The sequence below is a fragment of the Besnoitia besnoiti genome, chromosome I (assembly GCF_002563875.1).
Source record: "Besnoitia besnoiti strain Bb-Ger1 chromosome I, whole genome shotgun sequence".
Classification (NCBI taxonomy): domain Eukaryota; phylum Apicomplexa; class Conoidasida; order Eucoccidiorida; family Sarcocystidae; genus Besnoitia; species Besnoitia besnoiti.
Genome location: NC_042356.1, coordinates 6,321,850 through 6,345,971, shown reverse-complemented (window position 1 = coordinate 6,345,971; position 24,122 = coordinate 6,321,850). Strand labels below are relative to the sequence as shown.

Here is a 24,122-nt window from a genome sequence, read left to right as displayed (position 1 = left end):
CTCGGCGAACTGGAGAGCGAAGCCCGCTAAGAGGGTCGATTCGCGCTCCGGGACGTTCACGCATGCTGGCGTTGGCACATTCCCAGGCTCTTTCACGCATCTTAGAAGACAAGTGGCGCGAGGCAGACATTTGATGGTATTTTTAGACACCGCTGAAGGCCACCGCAAGCGCTCGCGGGTGCACCGTAGGACGTCTTTGACGCTCCGCCTGCACGCCTTCAGCGCGCGGAAATGTCGACGCGCCGCCTGCTTGTGGCAGTGGAAGACCTTCTCTCAGCTAGGATCTACGCTAGTTTTATTAACGCTCGACTCACGGGCCTACACTTAGGAAAACGAGTCTGCATATCGGCTCTATGTGGGGTGAGTTTCGCCACGACGGCGCCTCATTTCGATTCCATCCAGCTGCTACGGCATACGGGGGTGCTTGGGCAGGAATTCAAACTAGATGCAGCTGTGGGTATATTGGCAGGAATGAGTTGAAAAGGACGTTATGCACATCGGGAATGGAAGTGCGTCAGCTGGTGATAGAGAGCGCCGGCACCGCTCTACGTTTCAACGCGCACCATTCGCCAGTTGAACTACTGTATGTTGGTACTAGCCGCACAAAACATGGCAGCATTCGCTGGCTGGGAGGAGACATGCAGCCTGACTAGTGAAACGGTGTAGAAGCAAGCCCTTATTTTGTCCGCGGAGCGAGGGGTTGAGTCGGCACGCCGTACAGCGACACTTTCCCGTATCGGGCGAGCATGCCCGGCGCATAACTCTCTGCTCCGGAAAGCCCACCAGGACATCACGGAGTCGACGATCGCAGACAAAGAACCCTCCTACCCTCACATATCAAGACCTTTTAAGCACGAGGGCTGCGTTGCCCTCATCGACGCCTTGGCACAACCTGAAAAACCGATTTGGCAGGCACCGCACCATGGCGGCCTCTATGTGCTGATGTCTTGTGCCCCCCTTCTCTGCTTTAGCTCTCCTTGAGACGTCTCGTGGAGGGAACGTGGGAACTCGCCAGATTCACCTGGAAAGGAGGTGTCTATCTACTTTATTCATCGAATGTGAAGTGAAGACTGAAAAGCCGGAAAACAGATTCATATTGCCACAGGATTGCGGTTTTACTAAAGCTCTTCTTTAAGCTGGCAGCTCGGTCTGCATCGCTCGCCCCCTCGTCCACCCGCCTCTTTCCAAGGGTGGCTGTTTGCTCCACCTCATCCGCCACCAGATAAGGAGAGCAACGCTCGTTACTGCCCGCTTTTCACTCTTTTTCATGAACAGCTCCCCTTTTTTGTCTATGCTTACTTGAGTCCTGAAGTCGTGTGGAATTCCTTGTCTGTTTCGCGTGTTTCTGAGAGCCTGGTACCGGGGGATGTCTTTACACAACTCGCTGAATTTCCGCCGTAGCGGGCTTCGACGGTTAACTGTGTGTCTTGTGCCCTCTCGTGCTCCGCGATTGTTCCAACTCGTGCTGGCCATTATAGCATGGAACTGGGGATCCTCCTGAAAGTATTTTTCCGCTCAATTTAGGTATCGACCCAAAAAAATGGCGGCAAATACCTTCCCTTGCTAAGCTTGATCTTTTTCACGTCGAGTTGAGGGGGAAGGACCTTTTCCCCTTGCCCTCTCAGACAACCGCTGCTGGCGGTTTATCACCTTCCGCACTCCACTCAATAGAAGTTGTCTGCACCTACAGCTTTTCTGCAGGTACTCTACGTCGCCGCCCTTAACGGGTAAACGTCCCTTCTTTTTTACGGCAGCTTGCTTTTTTCTGTGGGCTCGCTGCTACTGGTTGGGGGGTCTCCCGCGTTTCGGCACAGCCGAGGGGTCGACTTTCTCTTAGCAGGCCGGCGCGCGGTGACTAGGAGACAATCACCCGCCTGACACTAAACCGCCATGGCGAGCCAGACGTCTTCAGCTCGCTCGCCATGGAAAAGGCACTTCGAGGTAAGACCTGCTCGCCCAACAGCCCCCCTGTCGGCGCTGCGGTGCAAGTGTCTCGTACGACGAATGGTGACTTGAGACAGTTATGTTCATGAGCGGTCAAGGAAAGCGTCGCGCACACATATCTCGAACAGAGAACCGTATCGTGTGCCCGGATGGTTTTTCTCCACCTAAAGCTAGAGGGATTACGGAAGGAAAGGGCATGAAACGCGGAATGCGGCACGCTCAGATGTAAAAGGCGGTGCGCGGGTCGGTAGACCAGAAGCTGCGGGACTGCGGCCTTGCAGGCAGCGCAGTTTTTTTCTGGGCTCAGGGCTGGTCATGCGGTGGCGTGGCTCAATGCCAAAGGCAGTTGCGTTTTGCCTGTGGTGATTTGTCTGCAGACCGCGCGAGAACGGGCAACGCTCTCAGCGAACAGATACCTCCAGAGTTCGTCGAGCGTGGTCTTGAGCAATCAGAGCAGACTGTCTTCGCTTCGCGGCTCCGCTTCCCGCACGAACGAGACGGCACTCCTCAGCGCAGCGCACATGGCAAGACAAAACAAGTTTCGCGCCGTGGACGATGGTACCCCACGCCACACAGGGGCGGGGGGTCCGAGTAGCCAGTCGGACTGTGTGAGCAACTCCACCACTGTCGCCACGTCCGCCGCAGGGAATAGAGAGTTCCTATCCTTCGAAGAAGTGAAAGCGCTCACGCGCTTCGAAGGTAGCGAGAGCGACTATATCCCTCCAAAGCTGAATCAAGAAGGGATAATGTCCGGCGGGCAAACCTCGAGGGTCACTTCACAGATGGAGCGGCAGCTGGAATGCGTCACGGTGGTGAGGAATCTGCGAAAGGCAGAGGACACGTTGGAGCGGACCGTGGAAATGCCGGCATATATCACGCGATCTCCAGCAGTGCAGCTGGGCTTGGAACCTGTGGATTTTGGAGACTTGAAGTCTACACAACGCAAGGAAATCGAGGATTCCAAGATGTCCCTGAAAAACCTGGACGCGACCAAGAACCGATCGACGTGGCCGCCTAAGGACGAAATCCCCACTCTTGTTCACCACAACCCTTCTCGCAACCCGCTCACCCAGTTCGCCAAACTGAAACACCCCATCGAAAATAGAGAGCCTGCAGACGGGTGGCGCGGCCCTGTGTTACCCTCCCTTGGTTCTGGCCTCCGCTACTCGGAGTGGTCGGGCATGAACGCAGGCGACTCCAGTAGTGCTGTCGCCGCCTGGTTCATGCACAAGAAATCGCACGAAGACAGGGATGAGGCCGGCCCCAAGGAACCCCCTGGTTTTCTGGCTCTCCTGCGCAATATCTCGGAGGATCGTAAGCCGACCTGCGCCGCGGCCTGGTAGTGACTCGAGTTTCGCCGCTCACGCCGGCAGCACCTGGCACACAGCCGCAGCTCATGGGCCAAGGTTTCAACGCCACAGCGAAGCAGTGGGGGGAGGAGCTCAGTTTGCGCAATCTACCGGATTGTGGCTGGGCGCAGGCCTCGGGATTTGCTTGTTCCATGCGCGCGGCACGCAAAGCCACGTGACAACTTGGGACTGGATGAGACAGTTCAACGTCATGCCCCGGCGCCCGGGCGGTCCAACACAGGAGTTCCCGAGCTCCAGTTGTATTCGCTTTGTTCGGAGGGCAGCACGACTATCTGCTTTGGTAGGCACTCTGTGAACTGTTTGGTAGTTAGTCCACGCATTTGCCTGTATGCGCTGGTGTGTGTCATGCAGCGATGCAGATGAAAGTGCCCAAGAAGTGCCCGGTACGTCCGCGAGTCTCCTGTGCTAGAGATAGCCGCACTCCTCCAGGGAACTCTGTCTGCCCAGTGAATGCGCATTGGTTGGTAGTTCGCATCCGAGGGTCGCAAGACGATTCCACCCGACGAGCGTCGCTACTGAGTTTAGCGCTTGCTAGGCAAACAGCTTCACGTCCGGCTGCCTGCTTTACGTCTGTGAAGTGATCTGGTTACTCGGCGTGTCTCGCGTGAGCACGAATGGATCTGGAAGTCCTTCGCCGGCCACTTGACCTCCTCACCTGCGTTCAGCGCCTCGGCTCTCTGCGAATCTGTTTGTGCGTCCGCGCGTCTTCCGCTTTCCTTGTGGCGGTACTCTCCGACCAGAGCGTCGTTTGCTTTCCCCGTCCCCTGCGTGGCGAAGCCGTCTGAGGAGTTCAGTGCTTTTACCCTGCAGCTGTGTGTGCGGCGCAGCTCGTGTGTGGTGGACTGACTCTCTCTCGCGTATGCTTCCGACTGTGTCTCCGCAGCCGCCGTCGAAGACGGTCAACACGCAAGCTGTGTCTCTCACGGGCGGACTACTCGATATTGGGGATGGTGAGTCACGAGAACGCAGCTGCGCTGAAACAGAGGTTGGTGAAAACCTTCGCAGCCCAGCTTTCATGGGAGCGTGTTGCAGCCGCTGAGATATCGCCGCTCTGGCGGTCTTTCCTCAGTTGGCGCAGCTGAGCCGCGGAATGGCTGTACGGCACGTTGTTAACCTAGCGGTAGCGGAAACAATTCCCCTGTATTCCGGTCTTCTTTGCGTGCAGTCTCAGCGAAACGTGCAACGCTGACCGCCGTGGTCAAGCCTCGCTTGAAAGGGTCGATGAGGACAGTCTTCTTGGACGACGCGGCTGCTGCAGCTGATCATCCCCGGCCGTGCAAGCCGAAGAGCGAAAAAGAAGCAGCAGTTCAAACGGAGCCGCCAGCGGCGCCTGCGAAGCCAGCAGTACGTTGAGCAGTTTTGCTGGCGACAGGCCTGCGAGGGGGAACGCTCATCTGTCGTGGAGTAAAAGTCACAAGAAGCAGCCGTGGATACGTCGATATATGCACGTGTATCGGGTTCCAGAGCGTGCTGCTGGGAAAACAAGATATGCGTCTCTGTCCCTCCCCTCGCCGTGCGGCAGTCGTGGAGCTGCTTTCCGAAAACTCATTTCTCAGCTGCGACAGAATCCACTTATATTACTGGGTCGTGGGCGTGCATCTATTTGGCGGCCATGTGGGTCTTTACGCACATGACTAATTGCATTTTGTGTTTGGAACTGTAGCTGGTCGCTGACGACAGAATCTTCCGGCTCCACGCATGGCACAATATTGCTGCCGTGTATAAACTACCAGACCCCGGGCGGACAAACGGGCTCACTGGCGCTGATAGACTAGACGCCGCGTCGCCAACGTTGTGTCGGCAAGCCACGGTTCGATGTCCTGTGTTTCTTGTCAGGCACGAGAAATCACGCCGCAGCGCCTTCTTACATCTGCGTCCAAGCTTCTCCGAGTGAGCAGGAAACAGACCAGATTTGCGTCGGCCGCGACCTCATCGTCGTCGGACTCGGACGAATCGTCCTCAGGGACGCATGCGCACGCGACGCCCTCTTACGGAGCCGCCCGTCCGGCGTCGGACGGAGCGCCCGGATCGCAACAGCCAGCCGCCGCGCCTGCCGCAGAAGCGCGTCACAGAGGCGCTCTGACTGCGGCTTCGAAGAAGCCGAAACAGGCGACTGAGGAGGAGAAACGCGCTGCCGCCGAGCAGAAGGCAAGGGAGCGTTACATTGAGTATGTGAACCTCCTAAACTGTTTTCCAGGCCGGGCGCTGCCGAACTTGAAGAGTGAGCAGGATGACGTTTCCGACGAGCCGGTGCAGCCGCAGGGCTTTGGCTTTCCCACGTACTATCCTCCATGGGCATATGTCGCTGAGCCTGTCAACGCTCACAGCGGCGCGGTGGGCATGCTGGCGTCAGCCGTCCCGCGAGTAGAGGTTCCCATACTCCAAGGACACACGGCCGCGCAGGAGGGGGAGAGTGAGGACCCAGATCTTTCGGCAGCTGGCTTGCTTGAAGTACCACTTATGAATCTCTTCTTCCCTGGCTTCGACGAATTCCTCTACCCCGGCTATGACCCGAACGGAGCAGCCCCAGTGGCCATTCCCATGATTCATATGCTGCCGGAGAGTCCCGATGTCTGGGAAAATGCGGTAGCAGACGCCGTGCGCGACGAGTGGCGGCGCGCCCAAAGAGAGTGGGAAGACTTGCAAAGAGCCCAGGCAACCGCGTACAAGACAGCGGAAGCAAAAGCACGCCAAAGAAGGGAAAAAGCTATTCGACGGAAACAGCTAGCTGAACGCAAGAGCGATAGCGACGTGGAGATCCAACGAACACAGCGGCGCCTAAAGACGGAAATTCAGCATGAGTATGCTGAATTTGTTTCGACGAGAGGTCTGCTACAGCGATCCATGCACCAGCCGCTGAGCAGAGGGGCAGCAGCAATCGGGAACTGCCGAGGAGGGAAACGTGCGTGGACGGTTTTCGATCGGAGCACCCGCACCGAGGCGACGAGACGGAGCCAAGCAAGGTACGCATGCTCAGAGGCTGTCTGGTTCATATTTGCGAGCTACGCGGAATTAGCAATTATTGTTTTTCTAGGAACTGTACTCTACCCGGTGGTAAGCAGACGCCGCTAGAGTTGACTTGATCCTGTGTGACGGGAACGTGTGGACGGAGTGGGGCGGAAACGCGACTGTGACTTGTATACAGCGCACTCGTTCCTCAATGTGCTGTGGCTGAAGTGTGAAACTACTGGTGCACAGCCCAGCATGGTTCTGTGTGATTTCGCTCCCTGCAGTTCGAGCTACGCGATGCTGCCTGAAGAAGATGATCTATTCGATACTGTTCCGCCTCCGAGGCGAGGGCGACAAGTGGGGGCGCGGATGACTCGAGGGCGGCGTCCTCGAGCGCCAGGAGGCTACTCAGGCACCTTGCATGCGCCTGTTTCTTTCCGGGGAGCAGATGTGCTCAACGCGATAGGAGAACCTACGAAGGAGCGTGGCGCCGACAGCCTCACGGATCGCCCGGTGGAATCCAGCCAAGTTGAGTCGCTTACGTCTGGAGAAGATGTGCTGGAACGAGTGGAGTTCGAGCGGGGAAGACAGCGAGAGTTGGACCGTATGCTGGATGATCTTGAGCCTAAATTGTCTCGCCCGCTCCAGCGAAGCGTTGCTCTTCGCCAGCGAGCAGCTCGCCGGGCGTCACAGCGGCTGCCGGATACAGGCGAAGAACGACCAGGGGATCTTGCGATCACTGCTCATGGCCTAAGGCTCAAGCAACGCCTGCAAGAAAGCGAAGTGGCCATCAAGATTAAAAAAACAAGTGGTCTTGTTGCATCTGGAGTCGTGCCACCCGACGTCAAGGAGCTGCTTCTCCAAGGCAGCGGGCCACGACATTCGTCGTCTGCTGAAGGCAGGAACGAGGTCGCTTTTGTGGGTCTGCTAGGAAGCCCCAATCCACAGGGCGGGATTCTCTCAACCGCAAGAGATTCCAAAGCAAGAGTCAGCAACGGTGGGTTGCTCATCGGTCAAGCATTCCCTCTGAAGGCAGTGTCCGCTGAGCCGGCAAACTTCGCCACAGCTACAGGAACTGGTCCTCTCCAACCAAATAGAAGACCCAGCCAGGAATCGGAGCCGCCCTCGTCTGATGTCCTGGCACAGAGGCCGACCCCTAGGGAAGCAAGTAGTGATTTCGAGCAAGAGCGACGCATGCAGAGAGCGTTCTCGCCGCTTCCGACGTTTGGCCGCCAACTGGATACGGGTGACGATGAGCAGCATGATGGTGGTGAAGAGGTTCCGACATCCCAAGGTGGGAAAGGCTTGATCGCAGAAGCAGCGAAAAGCAGAGCCAGGCATCCGCTTACCCCGAACGGAGGTCCTGTTTCGCAGATGGGTGGACGTTGCTACGACACACAGCAAAGCCGAACGATGGATTCACAGCCGTTCTGCAGACAAAATGCGTATTCTGAACCGTCGCTAAAAAACGAGATCACCCGGGAGGACCAGGAAGAGGTCGATCCTGCTGAAAATGACAAATTCCTTCCCAATTGTGAAGGCATCAGCCGGTCGGCGGAAACTCTCTCTCCACGGAGCTCCACATCTGACGGAGGAGCTGAGCGGCGGCACACTTTTCGAAGGTGTAAGCCTCACGGTGTAGGTTTGGCAGCAGATGCTCTAGTTTCTATGAACGACGAAGATCTACAAACTGGCGAACACTATGCTGAACACAGAAGCTTTAGGAAAGCGAATTCCTTTTTCGAAGCACGATTCGCAGGTCAGACGGATTCACCGAGGTCACCGTCCGGCTATTGCAATCGTACTTCGCAAGGGCAAAGACCGGCGACAGAAGAACAGGAATGTTCGCTTCCACCCGAAACTGCAGGCCTGGATGACGAAGTTAACCCGCATGGTGGTGATATCAACCGGTTCAGTCTCTGTGGAAGGAAAGGCGAGCTTGGGCGCTTGCATGCAGCCGAGGAAGGACAGGGACTCAAGACATGTTGGCGCGCGAGGGAGGTAGGAGCTTCGAATCGAGATTTGGCAGCGATCCCCCCAGCTTCAACGACGTATGATGCAGAGTTTTACCGTCGAAGTCAGTTGCTCTACAAGAAATACCCTCACCTTCGAACGCTGTTCACTCCGCCCAGCACGCAAGAGGCTCATCGGCCTTCTAAATTCCCCTGGGATGACGAGGTCATTCCGACATGCCGGCAAGGAGGAAGTGTTTCCGCCTATGATGATGAGCACCCATCAATGAATAGCCGCGATGATAGATCTGAGTCATCTGCCGTGACTCAAGAGAAGCCTGAATTCCCGACAATCGACAGTACATCGACCGGTTGTTCCAGTTTGTCTAATGAAGAGACCAGTTTCCTTGATGGATCGAGCAATCATCGCTCATTTCAGTCCGAGAAGCGGCCTTTCCTTAGACGAGGCCTTGGGCAAGGAGGAGGCCGATACCGCAAAGACGCCGGCAGCGGGCGAAAATGCCCGACGGGTAAAAGTGGTATCTTGCAACGAAACAAGTCAGTATCGGACTCAAGCGCCTATGAGGAGACGATTTCCTTTTCGGAAAACAACCCCTTGGAAGAACATGAAGGGGAATCACGCATCAGGAGAGCGCCGTCTCGTCCCCGGAAGTACTCAACCGTGTCGATGTCCAAAGTGACAGATGATAGTTTGGTGACGTGGTCGGGACTGTGGCCAGCAGCCCGTTCTTTCTACAGATCATCGGATCTTTTCTGTCAACGCGACAATATGTCGAGCAAAAGGCTTTCGATTGACAGAAACCCAGTGGTTTGTCTGGACGACGAGGCCGAGTCATCGAGGGACACAGATGTGCCCAAAAAACACCCGTTTCTGAAGAAAGGGGGCGGCCGGAATGCGGGACAAGGTAAGAAAAGAGAAGAGTATGCTCTTTCCTCTGCGGGTAGCACCCCTCGCAGGCTGCAGTGTACTTCGCCGACGAGAACTGTTGGCCGCCGCGCAGAAAAGTCAGACACGGAAGTGCACTCGGCTGGAGAGAGAAGAACTCGAGTTCGGTGGCGATTTGAGGAGAAGCAGAAGAGCCATTCGGTGTCTGCCTGCGAGTCGAAGACTAGTTCTACACAAAGTTGTATATCTCCCAGGTGTTCCTCGACCCGAGAGGAGAAACGGGCTGGAAGAAGTGATAAAGTTCCGTACACTCTTTTAATGGATCTGTCTTCTCATTTCTTGCGTCCACGTGTTCGGTGGGGGCATCCACTAACGCAGACGTTCTTTGAGGACTAGTGTGTGTGTATTTAACGTGTTTGTCTCTCAACACGACTCGAGTGCGGGGACGTGTTGGTAGTTTGTGCAGGTTGAACTCCCAAACCGTATCTAGCATGAACATGGCTTTTTTCGCGACCGAGTGCCACTCCAGTTTAGCACTACACTTCGTCTCTCGCTGAGACAACACGAAGCAAACGTATATATGTGGAATGTCAAGTCGGTGGAGCTCTCCAGTCAGCCTGATATACATGAACTGAACAGGGGATTAGAAACCGCGACCGGGTCTGTGAGCCCGCTGGGAACTCCGTAGGTTCATCGGGACGGACCGCTGTATTCATGCACAGTACACATCGATGCGGAGGCCGTAGCCTCATACAGGACCACCGCGGACAAAGAGGGGAGAACTTGATGGAGCAAGCCACGCGCCAGGCAAATAATCCCACGGCCAGCAGGAGCTGCCTCCGGTCTCCCGGTTAGCAGAAAAATAAACCAGCTTTGGAGAGTCGTTTGTTACGGATCGTGATGGTGACGAGCCAAGGAAGTCAACGCAGGCACGGGCACATGTTACCAAAGTCGCAAACTTGCACATGAACCAAAACCACTGAAGCGAGTGGCTGGATGTTCTAGGTAGGTACAAGACTCGCCTCACGGCAATCTATAGTTCTGCTGTATGAGCTGATGTATTTTGGTGTTCAAGCACTTTCGTTCTGCCGTGCTTGTTCTGCCCCTTAAAGTCCACCGTGACCAGGCTGAGGCCATTTCACGCTGAGGCCATTCTTCCATGCCAGGTGATGAGGTGCACTTGTTATTTCCTCGATACCCAGCTGTTCCTTCACAGCCTGCTGGAGTTCTGAGAGAGCAGACGGGTCATCGATTGTAGGCGGGACTGCGTATCTGTGGCCCTCCAGAATGAGCGCGATAGTTTTCCGAAGAGTTTTTCCTGATCTCGTATGCGGCAGTTTATTCACAATGACACAGGTCTTGAAACACGCGAAGGGACCAATACGCTCGCGGACATCATTCACCAGTTCCTGTATGATCCTCCTTCTTTTCTGTTGCTCTTCGTCACTGCTCTGCTTCACGCGACTGTGACGAAGAACAACGACTCCAACCGGAACGTGGCCTTTGACTGCGTCCGTGACGCCCACCACTGCAGCTGATGTCACTTCGGGATGCTTGGTGAGAACCTCCTCAATGGATAGACTCGAGATACGATGAGCGGACACGTTGATCACGTCGTCTGTTCTGCCCTCGATATGAAGGTACCCATCATCATCGAAAAATCCACTGTCTCCTGTGTCGTAATATCCGGGGAACCGGGATAGATACGTGCATATATACCTGAAAAACACGTGATGCATGCATCAGAGTATTATGATTGAATACGCACACACCCTCCGCAGGTCAGTCTCCGCTTGCGCACATGTGCTACAGGAAATGGGCACCATACAGCATATGTTAGCCAGCAGCACGCAACAAGCGCTCAGGATCAGAACGCGCGGCACCGTGTCAATATGAGCATGGATGCTGCCGTATAACAGTGCCTTTCGCTGTTTCGTAGCAACTTGAGCGGGTCGACTGGCGGCTACTCACGGGCAAAATCGTAGGCGTAGACCCACTCTACGGGCGGTAACCGCTAAGGACTCACTGCTCGGGTGCAAGAGACGTACCTCGCATCGTTCTCGTACAGGCTCTTGAGTGAACCGGGAGGCATGGGCAATTTGACCACAATGTGCCCAGTCATTTCCTCTTCTACTTCTTCACCCTCGTCATCTAGAATTCGTAAATCCCACCCAGGGCAGGGCTTCCCACAAGATCCTTCCCTGAAACACAAACATGCAAGTGGACCTCATACAGCCTCAGCGGTCCGTCACAGCTTTGTGATTAACGTTGATGCACCACACGTTGTCGAGAGTGCTCAAATAAGGCGTTAGCGCTCCTGCCCTATTCTATCCCGTTTAGGCTCACTCATCGATTCTTGTTTCTTCAGCCCTAGCCCCCATTCTGCCTGAGGTCACTCCAGTACTCTTTTTGATATCGTTTGGCTCCGACACCGTAGTATGTACACTGCTTGACTTCTTTGACCTAACCAGACCGTAAGTTCAGGGTACCTGCAAGGCGTGTAATCATTTCGCGTGAAAGGCCGGCCCGTCATGACGCACGTCATTGGCCAGCCGGTCTCAGATTGCCACCAGTGATCGATTACAAGTGGGGGATTTGTCCTGGAATTTGTTCCGTCAAAGGCGTCTCTTAGAGCGCCCTGAAACCAACGCAATGTCGCATGGTCTGTCCTCTCTCCGACTAGATATATTGTTTCCAGTCGAGAGAGATCGTAGGCCTTCAAATTTTCCCCCTGTGGATCAGCCACTCTGATGCTCCGAATTGCCGATGGCGCCGTGAACAGCTTTGATACGCCGTACTCGCTCGCTACTCTCCAAAAGGCGCCTGTGAGGTGCACATATAAAGGCAAATCCTGGAAAGAAAGAACCGCCTTGGATTATGGGGTGATGCGTCTGCTGCCCTGTAATAGTGGCTATCGCACTAACAAAATGAAGCCTCTCTAGTGAAGAATGGTGAATTATGAAAGCTCGCCTGTATGATTCTTGAGCTTGATAACGAACGGCCAGTGTCATAGAGGCAGCATACCTCTCTCAATGCCATACATGACTGTGACACCTGATAATGCATACTCACCTGCATTGTTTGCCACAACAGGTTTTCCCTCATACATCACCGTCGTTCCGCCGCCAATTAGGGTACCATACAGCATTATAGAATGCCCGAGGACCCATCCAAGATCGGACGCGCAGAAGACGACATCTCCGGGTTCAATGCCGTAGATTGCTGAAGCAGTGTAGTGACTTGAAATGCACTGACCAGCGTGATCACGCACAATACCTTTGGGCTCCCCGGTGGTGCCAGACGTGTACAACAGGTATAGAGGATGATTCGAATCAACCGGAACTACGTCGCATTCGGCACAACCTGTCCGTACGAACGTCTCCCAATCGACGTCTTCTTCCTCTAGTTTACATTCATGCTCGGGTCTTTGAATAATAACCTTGAAATTTGGTTTATGCGATGAAAGTTGCAATGCATTTTCGAGTCCTTCCTTATATGGAACCACACGGCGAGGTTCGATACCGCACGAGGCTGCTATTATGGCTTTCGGTTTCGCATGATCAATTCGAGTAGACAGTTCCTGAGTTCCGAAGCCTCCAAAAGTTACCGCGTGTACGGCTCCGATGCGAGCGCATGCTAGCATGGAAATTGCCGCCTCAGGCATAACAGGCGTATAAATCAGTACGCGGTCCCCCTGACGCACTCCAGCTTTCTGCAGAGCATCAGCGACGATTTTAACTTGCTCCAGAAGTTCAGCGTACGTGATGCGACTTTTAGTACCTGTCGCGGGAGAATCATAGATGATCGCGCATGAACTTCCTCGGCCGTTGAGCACGTGCGCATCGACAGCTTCATAGCACGCATTTACCTGGCCTCCCGAAAACCAGCGGTAGACTGGAGCCTTAGAAGACTCAAGAACTGACTTATACGGCTGAAACCAGCGGACGCATGATGCTTGTCTCGTCCAAAAGTGTATGGGGTCCGCAAGCGATTCTCTGTGGAGGTGATCCTGAAGGGCTTCTCCCCTTGTGCTGGTCCCTGAGAAAACAACGACAGGCAAGAAGCTTACACAAAAGTCAGGAAAGAGGAGTCGGACAACGAACATTTTGAGGCACGGTGTCTGAAACAGACTCTTGATCTCGGTACATTTCATATGGCAACATGAAGTGGAAGCGTCTCCGTGAACTGGCCAACGCGGGGCCGGAATATTTGAGGTGCTTCGCTACTAATCTGCTGAGGGCCAACTGAAAAGCTTCTTGAAAATTTCGAAGCCTGAACTGTCACATTGCTAAATTTTTGGGGTGTCTATATAACGTATTTGAGTGGCCCCCCCTCAGTCATTCTCTGGAGTTTTCTGGGTGACGAACCTTTATCGGAGGAAGAAAAGTGGCGGGACCAGAGGTGCCGCTTCGAAGCCGTAAAATATTGGCAATGAGGGGCATATTTCGGCCATCGTATAATACTGTGTGCCTGAGCTGTCCCCTCCGTTGTGGCTAAGTATTCCCCCGCATGGAGCAAATGTCGAGAAGTCACAGGATGACATCTTGTAGAGGATCGAAGAAAAGCAGTGCGAGAGTAGGATTCCTGCGTTTCAAAAAATGGTGTGATGTAGGCTATACTCTGAGTTTGGAAGACTGCAGATAGCCTCCAGACACTAGTGGTCGCAGGATGACAGCCCAAATACCTTCCCCGTAGATGACTTCGAGCATCCTCTTCGCACGCCCCCCAAATTCTCGGCAAGGCGCCTTCAAAAATCCTCCTAGCATACATATCGGATTTCGAAAAGCATAAGGAGTTTTGACGGTTCCCTAAAGGGGGATCGGTTGGCAATGGAGGTCTCGTACTCGCGTGAGCTTTTACCCGGAGTTGACTGCTCTCCCAGGGAAGAAGACCGGGTAGGCGCGTAACCGAATGTATTTAACCTGCCGCTTCGCCACCCCCACCATACGTTAATAGACAAACGTGATCATGGAAGAAATTCGTATGTGCCAATGGAAAGAATGCCGACCGCAGTGGTCTCAAACTAAAAGATGCAGAAGGGCAGGTAGGAAGAACACAAGGCTCGGTTTTGACTGACATGTTTATGCGGGACCACGTGGGAGAAGTTTCATGGCTGGCCTTCCCATCTGAGAAAGGCGTCCTTTGCTTTCACAAGCTTCGTGACGCGGGTAGATGGGAAGGCTTCCGCCGCTCGTGAAGACACGGTAGGGATTCCGGTCACTGGACGTGTAGTACTGATTATTAAACAACTGAAGCTAGACTTCCTACCCACCTGAAATAAAGGTATTCAAGGGACTGTAGAAACTGTTTTAGCAAGTCCTAAAAAAGGTCCTAAAAGCGAGTACAGAGTATCGATCGTGCTGGCAACGACGTGTTCAGCCTCTCGAGCCAATTCGCGCACCAGCGGTAAATGACCCGTATCTGGGAAAATGAATTTGCCGGCAATCGCCGGAGCACGGTGAATACACAGATCTAGCTAAGTCGAGAAGCACTGGCAGCGGCCGTACCCTGAGCTTCGTGCTTTCTCTTCGTACATTGTCTTCCTCCACAAGCAATGCGTGAATCAGATTAGCACTTCGCACTCGCCAGTGACAAAGTAGCACCCGCCGTAAACACTATCTAAGACTCGATGAGCATTCAACGTCGTCCTAGCTGCTCCGTCTTGAGCGCTCTCCGTCACTGCATGGCATGTGTGACGGTAAGAGCAACAGCTTTTGTTGAGTAGGGTATTATGCTAGTGCGCTATCATTCTATATTTTCGTGGAAGAACGGCGCGGCCAGTACCGCACTGACAGCTGAAGAGTGATTGTTGCTCCTGTCTCTGCAACACACTACCAACTCTATCTTCCGATGAGGAAAGATATGCTCAACACGCCGGCTACTCTAAAGTAGTTCCGCAGACTACACTGATTCAGCAGGACAACACATGGGACCCGCGGAGACAGGTGCGACTGCACAATTCGCCAGTTTCAGAGACGTCTCCGGAAATGCGATTGAACGAAGTCAATCAAAGACCCACGCATTGTTCCGTGCGTCCCTGTATGCTGCCCCCCTGTTTTTTTCCCCTGGAACAGACTCTACCTCTTCAGTTTTCGCGTTTCCCGAGACCGGCTTCCCCACAAGTCGCGTGAAAGAGTATGTGAGGGAGCTCTGCACCGGGACACGCGCCGAAGAACGAAACTGCCGCTCTGGCTAAAAAGAGAACCAGCACGCTCCTCGTTAATTATAATGGATCACCGCAAGGTCCGCGTACAACTCGCGCACCAATAATCTGTAACAAGAGAGTGAATACATATTGCCATATCAGCGGGAATCACGCATCCATCCACGACGCCAATGGCCCCATCCGAGGAGGCAAAATGCTTGTCCCTCCACTAGCTGCATTCTTTCACGCAGGAAAAACCTTTAAACTGGATCGACGCGGGTCAAGGAAGAGGGAAATAGCCGAGGAAACATCAACTGCAATCGAACCGTTGTTGCCAACGACGCCAGGATAACGCAGACTCCAAAGCACCACTTTGTTTCTCAGTTTGTCTGAGATAGTATAGGCGGAAAAAGAGAATGCCGTGGGTTACGCTTACCATACCAATGGCCACCGGAAAAAGAGTGCCAATTTAGTGATGCGCATTACCATCCCGCCAAAATAGATACCAGCGAGCATCAGACCCAGAGAGTTGCATCAGGTAGCTATCGAACATTCAAGGAAAGGAGACGAGGTACAGGGTGTCTATCTACACCCCGAACACTTGTCCCCAAAAAACTCGCAGGCGTCGTCCAGCATTTATGAGTTTAAGAAACACTCTATTTGGTAAAAATGGCACCAGGTACTGTTCATATTTACGCTGTCCCTGCGTAGTGAGTATGCACTCAGACGAGGGACACATTCGTAGGCAAGAATGTAAATTTCACCACAAGGGACGGACGTTGCGAGCATATTACCACAAAAGTGACTAATCGCGCAGATAGAAGGCGGGCGAACATCCCGGAGAGGCAAATGCCATCTGAAATGCGTGCGCTTGACCGCTGGAAAGAGGTTAAACGATGTGAACCCGTACCACCTCTTTGGCCGGTATGCATTGAAGAAGTCCCCGAGGCATAGATGTTTATGCCGTCATACACCACATACGTATTAACCAAAAAAGGTACGTGAGTAGCCATAGCCGTGGCAGTACATCGATTTTGATATCAAGAAGCTATGTATTTGTGTACCATGGTATCTTTATCGATCACTTTCTTCACCAGTGCAGCCACCCTACCTTCAATCCAACTAACTGCTCACCTAGCTGCTGCTGCACCAAAGCCTTCCCGGGAGAGTTCTACCAAACAAAACATGCACTCCCAAACAATACAACAAATACCAGAATGCACACATCTGGAATAGATCTGCTTCCTTGCTCTGACACTGGTCTGTCACAGAACTATACGACGGAGCTTACCACAATGTTTCTATGTGGCTCTCATATGCGGTAAGCATCGCCATAAGCAGGTGACGAAACAAAGGAAAATACTGGCCACACATGCACTACCTTGCACTTACGCCGTATGAGGCCGCCCACGGTACAGACCTTACTTTTCGCCGACCAACGAGCGCTACACCAAATCAAAATGCTTGAAAAAGCAACTACATGGAGCACGCGCACCTACATATATACATATACGTATACAATCCCACACATGCGCGCACATGCATGTTCAGAAAACATCTGATTCTTCTCCCTCTGTATTTCCAAGTTGCTTTCACGGAAAATAATGGAAAATTTCCGGCGACCTTTGCATTCCGGTATCCCTGCTTATTCAAACACAGTGGCAAGGGCTGCATATAACCAGCTCTGAAGTGTGTTCTTTTCGCGTAAGGCCGAATACGCTCGCACTACAATGTTGAGAAGTTAGTAAATTTCATCCACTTGCGTCGAGAACCGCGCGAGAGTAGGCCATCAGCTCCTCCGCGGCAGAGAGACACTGAAGAGAGGCACCAAGCTGCGAGACATGCGCGCATAAAACAGGCACACGGAAGAATCGCAGTGTTTCCCGCGCCGTCTGCGACACGCAAACGGTGAGGATGGAGAATACTCGGCTATTAAACCCAAAACGGCGACAGCAGAGGTGGCAGTGGCAGAACCGGGGTGTTGTCTGTATACTAATCTTGCCGGACAAAGCATGGAACCGTATATAGCTATGCATTTGTGTACGCAGACCTCTATTCCCACCGGCCGGTCAGTCTCCTTCTTACCAGTTTCGCGTGGAAGAGCTGCGTCGGGAAAGCGCTGTGCGCGTTTATGTCTAAGGTGTGTAGACACAGCTAAAAGATTGACACTTGCCATCCCCGTTTAGGCGCCTCGCTTCCACAGTTCTGACTCACCCCGTTGGGGATCTCTGAGCGGTCAGCCAAACTGGGAGAGGAAGCGAAGGCATTCTCATCGGAAGCTTCTGTATCTGAATCCACTCCGCCAGTCGCGGCCGCAGCCATCCACGTACACGCGGAACCCTCGCTGGTAGTCGGGACAGACCGCCGAGTTGCGGTCGAGCCCTGTGGGGGTTTGCCACTGCTTATGTTTTCTTCCAGAGGCACAGACTCTCCCTTCCCCATCTCACAGGTATTTTCTGTACCCTCAGGACGCACAACGCGCTCCATATCTCCACCGTTCCAAGACCATTGGAGTGTAAGAGGCACACGGGCTCCAAGATACGTCGACAGCACAGAATCTGACGCGAGATTCACCTGAGACCCTGCAGTCGCGGACGAGCTAACGCTATCTCTGCCTTGCGGCGGGGCAGGTCCGGCACCGCTGCTATCCGCTGCAGACCCGCCTCCGCAGCCCTGTTGGACACCGCGGGCTGGTGCTGGCGAAACTGCAGCCGCAGCAGGCTTGCTGCAGTATTGTTCACGCACAGCTGCGAGCTGGCCCGACAGCGGGCACGGAAAGTCAGGTGTCACAACAGGTTTTGAGCTACCAGCTGAACCCTGTATGTGTCCTTCGTCAGAAACGCGCATGCCGACGCGGTCTGCGAAGGGTCCAAAGAGCTCGGGCACCCGGGCTGTCCCTTGGCCAATTTTCACAGCTAGGTCACACACGGCGAAGCATACTTTCTGCGACACAACCGAGTCGCGCTTGTAGTCGGGGTGAGCAGCCAGGCACGCTCGAAGAAAGGCAGCATCTGTTGGGATGATGCCCTGCGTTCGATGCCGAAGGAAATCAAAAAATTCGAGCAACTGTGCGGCGCACAACGGCGAGAGGCGAGACGAATGTCTCTCCATGTGCGCCAAACACGCCGGCACTAGACACACAGCAGGCGTCTCGCGGCCTGGCTCCATGGGCACGCCAAAGAGGATTTCATGGAGATAGAATTCTCCGAACGAGCGATCGATGGAGTCACGTCTTATATCCTTGCGGAACCAAAATTTCTGCGTTAGAATCGAATTGACTTGAGCCGACCGCTTCACATTCGCGTCATTCAGCGACATCGGAATATACAGATCCAAGCGCTCTTCAAGAAGAACCTGAAGGTGAGACAGAGAAGCACATGCAACGGTTTCAGGTCCCCTTTTCGGTACCATCATATCATCGCGTCTGCTCTGACCCTGAAGAATCGTAACCACAGAGCTGCATTCGCGGTCAGTATACAGTGCACCAAGCGGACATCGAGGACACCGCCCCGGCTAGTTCAGGAACAAAATTTCACGCAATTTCCAACTCTGCAAAGTTCCGAGGCAACCTCACACATCGGCAAGTTTTCAAAACCCCGAAAAATCCCCTCCTGGAAATCTGGGCTCGTACGAATAAATTCAGGACGCGATGGCTGCTACGTCCCTCCAGAAACATCATTGATATCGATGAGAACATGTACTCGAAGAGACAAAAAATAGGGGCACATGGCTGTGGAAGGCCATGTCTGTATTCCCCCTTGCGTCAACCATTGTACACCCCAATGACTGCTCAGCCAACCATACCTGTACAAGGACGGTGATGAGCGCAACACACGCTGCATTCTCGAAATCACACAGCTGTATCTCAGGTGTGCGGAACTCCACCCTCCAGCACTCAACGCTGCTTCCGCCACACCGGCACTCTGGACGCCTGGCTCTATCTTCATCGAGGTCTCCTTCGACTCTCGCTGTTTGTCTGCCCACAGCGCGTTTCTCATCGAGCTCAGCTCGTGCTTCGATATCTTCCTCCTCTTTCGAAGACGATGTCTCCATTTGCGAAGCCACCGTTTGCCCCGTGAGCCGCTTGAACGCAGGTGGAGGTTTGAATCGAACGGAATTCCAATTCGTCGACTGCAGGTTCTCAAAATTCTCTGTCGTTATACAGTTGTCGTCGTAGGTATCCAATTTCCAGTCTGCTTGCCCCTCTGCCTCCAAAATTCGCGCGATTTCCTCCTCGGCACCTTTGTGCCCGTCTGACTGCAGAAGCTTGTCGCGAAAAATCACCATAGGGTCGCGCACAAACAGGAAGGCAACGTGGCGAGCAAGTAGCGGGTCAACGCCTCCAGCAATTAATGCTTCGTATGCCCGCGAGTCCACCGGGGCAGGAACGTCGTTGTAGAATTCAACGTTCTGAGAACCCATGCAGCAAATGGTGAGCGCCGCAGATGCCATCCGTAATTCGTTAGAGAGCATTCATCCCGCTAGAGACCCTAGCGCCTCGGAAGCAAGAAATAGTGATAGAGGATATGCTGCGGCTGCTCGAAGCCTGGCCTGCTTCTCCTCTTGCTTCGACGGCGAACCCACGACAATCCGTGGGAGGGCGGTCCGTGCGAACCCGCATACCGGACAACCGGCTTATACAAAAAACGAGAAGCGGGCTTGCCTCTGAGTGCAACTGGAGTTTTACTGTAACCCCCCCCTCGCCCCTCGCACGACAGCTTCAGCTGCATTGTGACGCAGGTCGGCTAGATAGACCCCCCAGGGAACACGGATAAAGAGTGAACTGGAGAACTACCGAACACGGGAAGCGGCTTCGCGACCGTGCCCCCCCAAAGTGCCGGATCGCGCGAAAAAGCCCGCCACGGCGCAAAACGGGCGGATTCCCTAGGCATGCAACTATATACAGATGTAGATATAGATACACATGTGCCCGTACACATACGGAGAGTGTTGGCTAGTGGCGCCCGCAGACGCACGTGTGCCTAACCTTTCTTCTCGAGGTTTGTCTAGCTATCTTTGCGCGTCCATTCATGTGAGATTGGACGGTAAATGCACACGAGCATGGGTATCTCGCAAACCGTGTGACTCGAGAGAGACGGCTGAAAAACTTACATCTCGTAAGGGCGGCTGGTCACTAATGTACAGCGAGAACGACCCGTAGCGGGATTTGGGGATCGTCCTGAGCTCCTCCGGCGTCCGGCAGTCCACAGAACCAGCAATCGTCGCCCAGCGCGTGTCTGTTGCCGCCACTAGGCCCCGCAGGAACGGTGTCGCAGCAGTCAGCTGCGAGGCAGTCCACCCATGGCAGAGAGCGAATCGAAACTCGGAGCGTGAGGCAGCGAACGGAAAGAATGGACTCTCAATCTACAGTGACTGCGGAGAAAACGAACGACAGCATCGCCGGAGGGAGGGCCAGCTGCAGACAGGCTGTTACAGTGCTCGTGGTGGTCGGGTCGGACTGCTGTTCTCGCTTCAAGACTACCGTGTCTCACGCCGCACGCATCTTACCGAGAGCCACAAGGGAGCGAGGACACCCAACTGGTCGTAGAGGTATCTTGCATCCGACATCGACGGACACCCGAAAGTTACTTGTGTGCAGTGCATGCCCATCCCAAAAACCATGTGGTCCATGTAGATCCACTGGCCGTCGTGGAGCGCCTCGCCATTCATCACACGTTGCCGCCGGCGTTCTTGGTCTGAAACGCAGCGATGAGACACAGGTGTGCCCTTGGCCAGAAACGACGCTGCGAACGCGCGTGGACGTAGGCAACAAAGTCGGCGCCCGCAAAGTACAGATGAACACCGACACAGACACGTGGATGTCGGTATTCATCTATGCATCTCCGCGCAAGAGCGCCGCCGACTGATCTGAGTCGCGGGAATGCACATTGATAAAGAGACGCGACTGTGCCCCTCGCGACTATATGCATCGGAAGTGTGCAAAATACAATTCACACTCCATGGCCGCTCCTGCACACACACACCCGTGCATGCCAAGGCGCACGCATGCATTTCTTAGACTCCGTGGTCGTGTGTGTATGCATGCAAGCATTCGAGTCAAGCAACTTCTGACTTGGGAAAGCGCACCTACACTCTCAGCAAGTCCCTCACCTACGGATACCACAACGGCATGGTCCCTACCATCGACGGTTTGGGGCAGCGAGGCGCCCTCTTGGTCGTCCTCGTTAACGGAAGTGAGCTTGTCGTGAAACAACGGAATCAGAATCTCGACCTTCTTCCCGCGACGCCTAAGAAACACAAATATGAGATAGCAGATCACGCGTCGCTTTCCCGAGACAAGCAAAAATTCCCTACCTCGGGACTCCGCGAGAACCAAACAGAGAGGCGACCGAAAGACGGATCGAGTACCATGTTTCCATTCACAGAGAAGTGCAATTTAGCTCCGCTCCAAAGAAGCGAAGACAAGCAGGTGGCGGGCAGCTCCAACAGACCGCAGCCGTTTGTCAGCCTCGTGACATAAAACAAAAGCTACTCGTGCGGTGCAAACGAATGCACGCGCACATGCATTTATATACGTATATATATCCTGTCATGGCTCTGGCATGCCCCTCTAAGATTTCCTCTGGGACCAAACGCTGTGCGAACGCTGTGCGCGTTTCAGCGCACGCCTGAGGGCTCCAGCGAGTTGGCGCTGGGACGGCAAAACGAGTAAAGGGTTCGCTATGGAAATAACTCTTCTCTGGCACAAACCACGCGCGCTGGAAGGTGGGACTCACGCTCGAATGTTTGCTGTGAGCGTCCGGAAGCGAGGGTGGTTTTTAGTCACTTCATCGCCAACAAAAATGCTTCCACCAAAAGTATGGAGTGGGTCTGGTACTGACGGAGGCGACGAGAAGTCTCCGGGCAAAAAAACATCTTCTCGGCGTTCTCCTTGCCCCTCAATACCACAACCGTCACTTTCGCTTCGCTTCGCAAGCTCAGAGGAAGAGGCCTGTTTGTCTCCTGTGAAGCCGCCAGCTCGACGGTTCGGCAGCGACAGCGCCCCCACTGTTGGAAAACTAGTCAACGAGACCGCGAAGCATCCAGGGGGCAGGACAGCCTAAGATGCCGAACCCGCGGAAAACAATCATCGTAGGAAAACGCTCGAGCCGTGAGTCGGGTTACGCTACTGGCGGGGAATAAAATTTTTTTTTATTAATGGAAGTTTCTGGGCTTGAAAACAAAACTGACGCGACGGATGAAATATCTGATTAGCATTTCTACATTGCTATCTCCACAAACGTGCATATAGAGACAGGCAAATACGTTTGCAGCTCCGAGACGCCATACTCTGCGTACTTTGGCTGTCAGCCACACGCATCTTATCTTAGTGCGTAAAGTCAAACTTCAGGTGCCACCATGTGAATAAACTACATATATACACTCGTGAATATCCGTGAAAAGGAGGCGCTTGTGAAGCGAAAGCGTACCTGAACCTTCTTTCGTCGTAGTTGCATAGATGGCAGCAGACAGAGGAGCGAATTCAGATCCAGATTGAACGGCTCTCCAGGGATAGCTTCGATCATGTGGCTGCCGTACTCAGGGTGCCATCTGCTCAGCCGCCACCGCGGGACATCGGCGCTCTCGCCCTCCGTGCCGGCTCTTCCGACATGCTCACCCGGAGAAGCGGAAAAGGCATTGGATTCTGGGGATCCGCTTCGGTCTGCGGCAGCGCTCTGAGCCGTCTCGGAGCCTGGAGACCTGACAGACGAAGCGGGCGCCGCGTGCGGCTCCCGTGACGGCGCTTGCGATAACCGAGCTTCTCTGGTCCGCAGCTCACCTAGTGCGTCTACGTACAAACACACAAGAGAGAACTGGGGCTCGCACATCATCATCAAAACATACTTGCTTGCGCGCGCGCATATTTGACGTCACGTAAACAGTTAGATGGGCGCAAGAGGAGGGACTGCGGGCATGCTTGCGGACAGGAAGACTGTATAGTTTGCACGAGCGAAAAAAACCCGACACACTGGGGCGCTGCGACCTTCACACATTCTTCGGGCCTCCGTGTCCGCTGTTGGCTTGCAGAATCCGCGCGGAGAGCGTTTGTCAACGATGTCACAAGGAATTGAGCTTCAAACAGTCTCTCAGCTGCTAGAAGTACACCTACGTTCAGCGGCCAATAAAACCTGAGGACGCTGTGAGGCAGCGTCCAGCTTGACAAGACACAGTTCTGTACACATGCACACACACACGTGCAAATCCAAGATCCTCCAGAAAAATGAACTGCGTCCGAGGTCGCTGTGCATTGAAGCTCCTGTTGCGGCACGCATCAGTCCTAACACGAAGATCGGCTATTCGAGCGGAAGAGTCTCGTCGGGGAGTTGCAACAAACCAGCGGCCTTCGTCCCCTCTACGGAAGACGCTAATGTGTGAGTGACTGTCAAACTTTCCAGCGTTCTTTGCACGAACCACAGAGGCGGCAGAGCGCACCTAGTTCGTCACCCCAGAACAGATCGTGGGGGTCACATCGATCATCCTTAAACTGTTTGAAGAGTTTGATGAACTCGCGAACGCCCCGCCGCTTTACTGTCTGCCTGTACCTCCCGGATTCTCGCCAAGTCAAAGGAGTGCCTTCCTCCAAAAAACCCATTGCGATGGAAAAGAAAGACGAAGAACAAGACGAAAAGGCCAACCAACCCGAACACAAAAAAAGGAAAGAATGAGGGAGAGTGGAACGGCCGAAAAAAGAAGCAGGATAGATCAAGGAACAGAGAGGAGAAACCCAAACGGAGTCACGGAAGGAGACAAGCGGGGGGCAAAGAGCAATAGCAGAGAAACCCGAACAAACACAACACGCAAGCAACGTGAGCTGTCCGTATTTTCCGGAACGAAGCAGCAATGCTGCCAACATG

At 54.0% G+C, this 24,122-nt stretch overlaps 3 protein-coding genes across 3 annotated transcripts; 1 reads left to right on the top strand and 2 right to left on the bottom strand.

The window, feature by feature from the left end:
- Positions 1 to 1,890: 1,890 nt before the first annotated feature.
- BESB_009010 (uncharacterized protein) lies at positions 1,891 to 9,518 on the top strand (the record flags this gene model as incomplete). Its single annotated transcript, XM_029359655.1, has 7 exons — positions 1,891 to 1,941; positions 2,322 to 3,258; positions 3,666 to 3,697; positions 4,198 to 4,264; positions 4,480 to 4,658; positions 5,151 to 6,277; positions 6,548 to 9,518. The coding sequence occupies 7 exons, from the start codon at positions 1,891 to 1,893 to the stop codon at positions 9,516 to 9,518; spliced, it is 5,364 nt and encodes a 1,787-aa protein (XP_029222568.1).
- A 710-nt stretch (positions 9,519 to 10,228) lies between these two features.
- On the bottom strand, positions 10,229 to 13,227 carry BESB_009000 (propionate-CoA ligase; the record flags this gene model as incomplete). The annotated part of the gene is made up of 4 exons (XM_029359654.1): positions 10,229 to 10,841; positions 11,171 to 11,323; positions 11,612 to 11,945; positions 12,195 to 13,227. 4 exons carry the CDS (start codon positions 13,225 to 13,227, stop codon positions 10,229 to 10,231), a joined length of 2,133 nt encoding a protein of 710 aa, XP_029222567.1.
- Positions 13,228 to 17,421: 4,194 nt separating this feature from the next.
- Positions 17,422 to 23,860, bottom strand: BESB_008990 (glutamate-cysteine ligase, catalytic subunit domain-containing protein; the record flags this gene model as incomplete). The annotated part of the gene is made up of 9 exons (XM_029359653.1): positions 17,422 to 18,621; positions 19,072 to 19,677; positions 20,380 to 20,550; positions 20,776 to 20,963; positions 21,379 to 21,515; positions 22,005 to 22,327; positions 22,698 to 23,056; positions 23,378 to 23,440; positions 23,701 to 23,860. 9 exons carry the CDS (start codon positions 23,858 to 23,860, stop codon positions 17,422 to 17,424), a joined length of 3,207 nt encoding a protein of 1,068 aa, XP_029222566.1.
- Between the last annotated feature and the right edge of the window lie 262 nt (positions 23,861 to 24,122).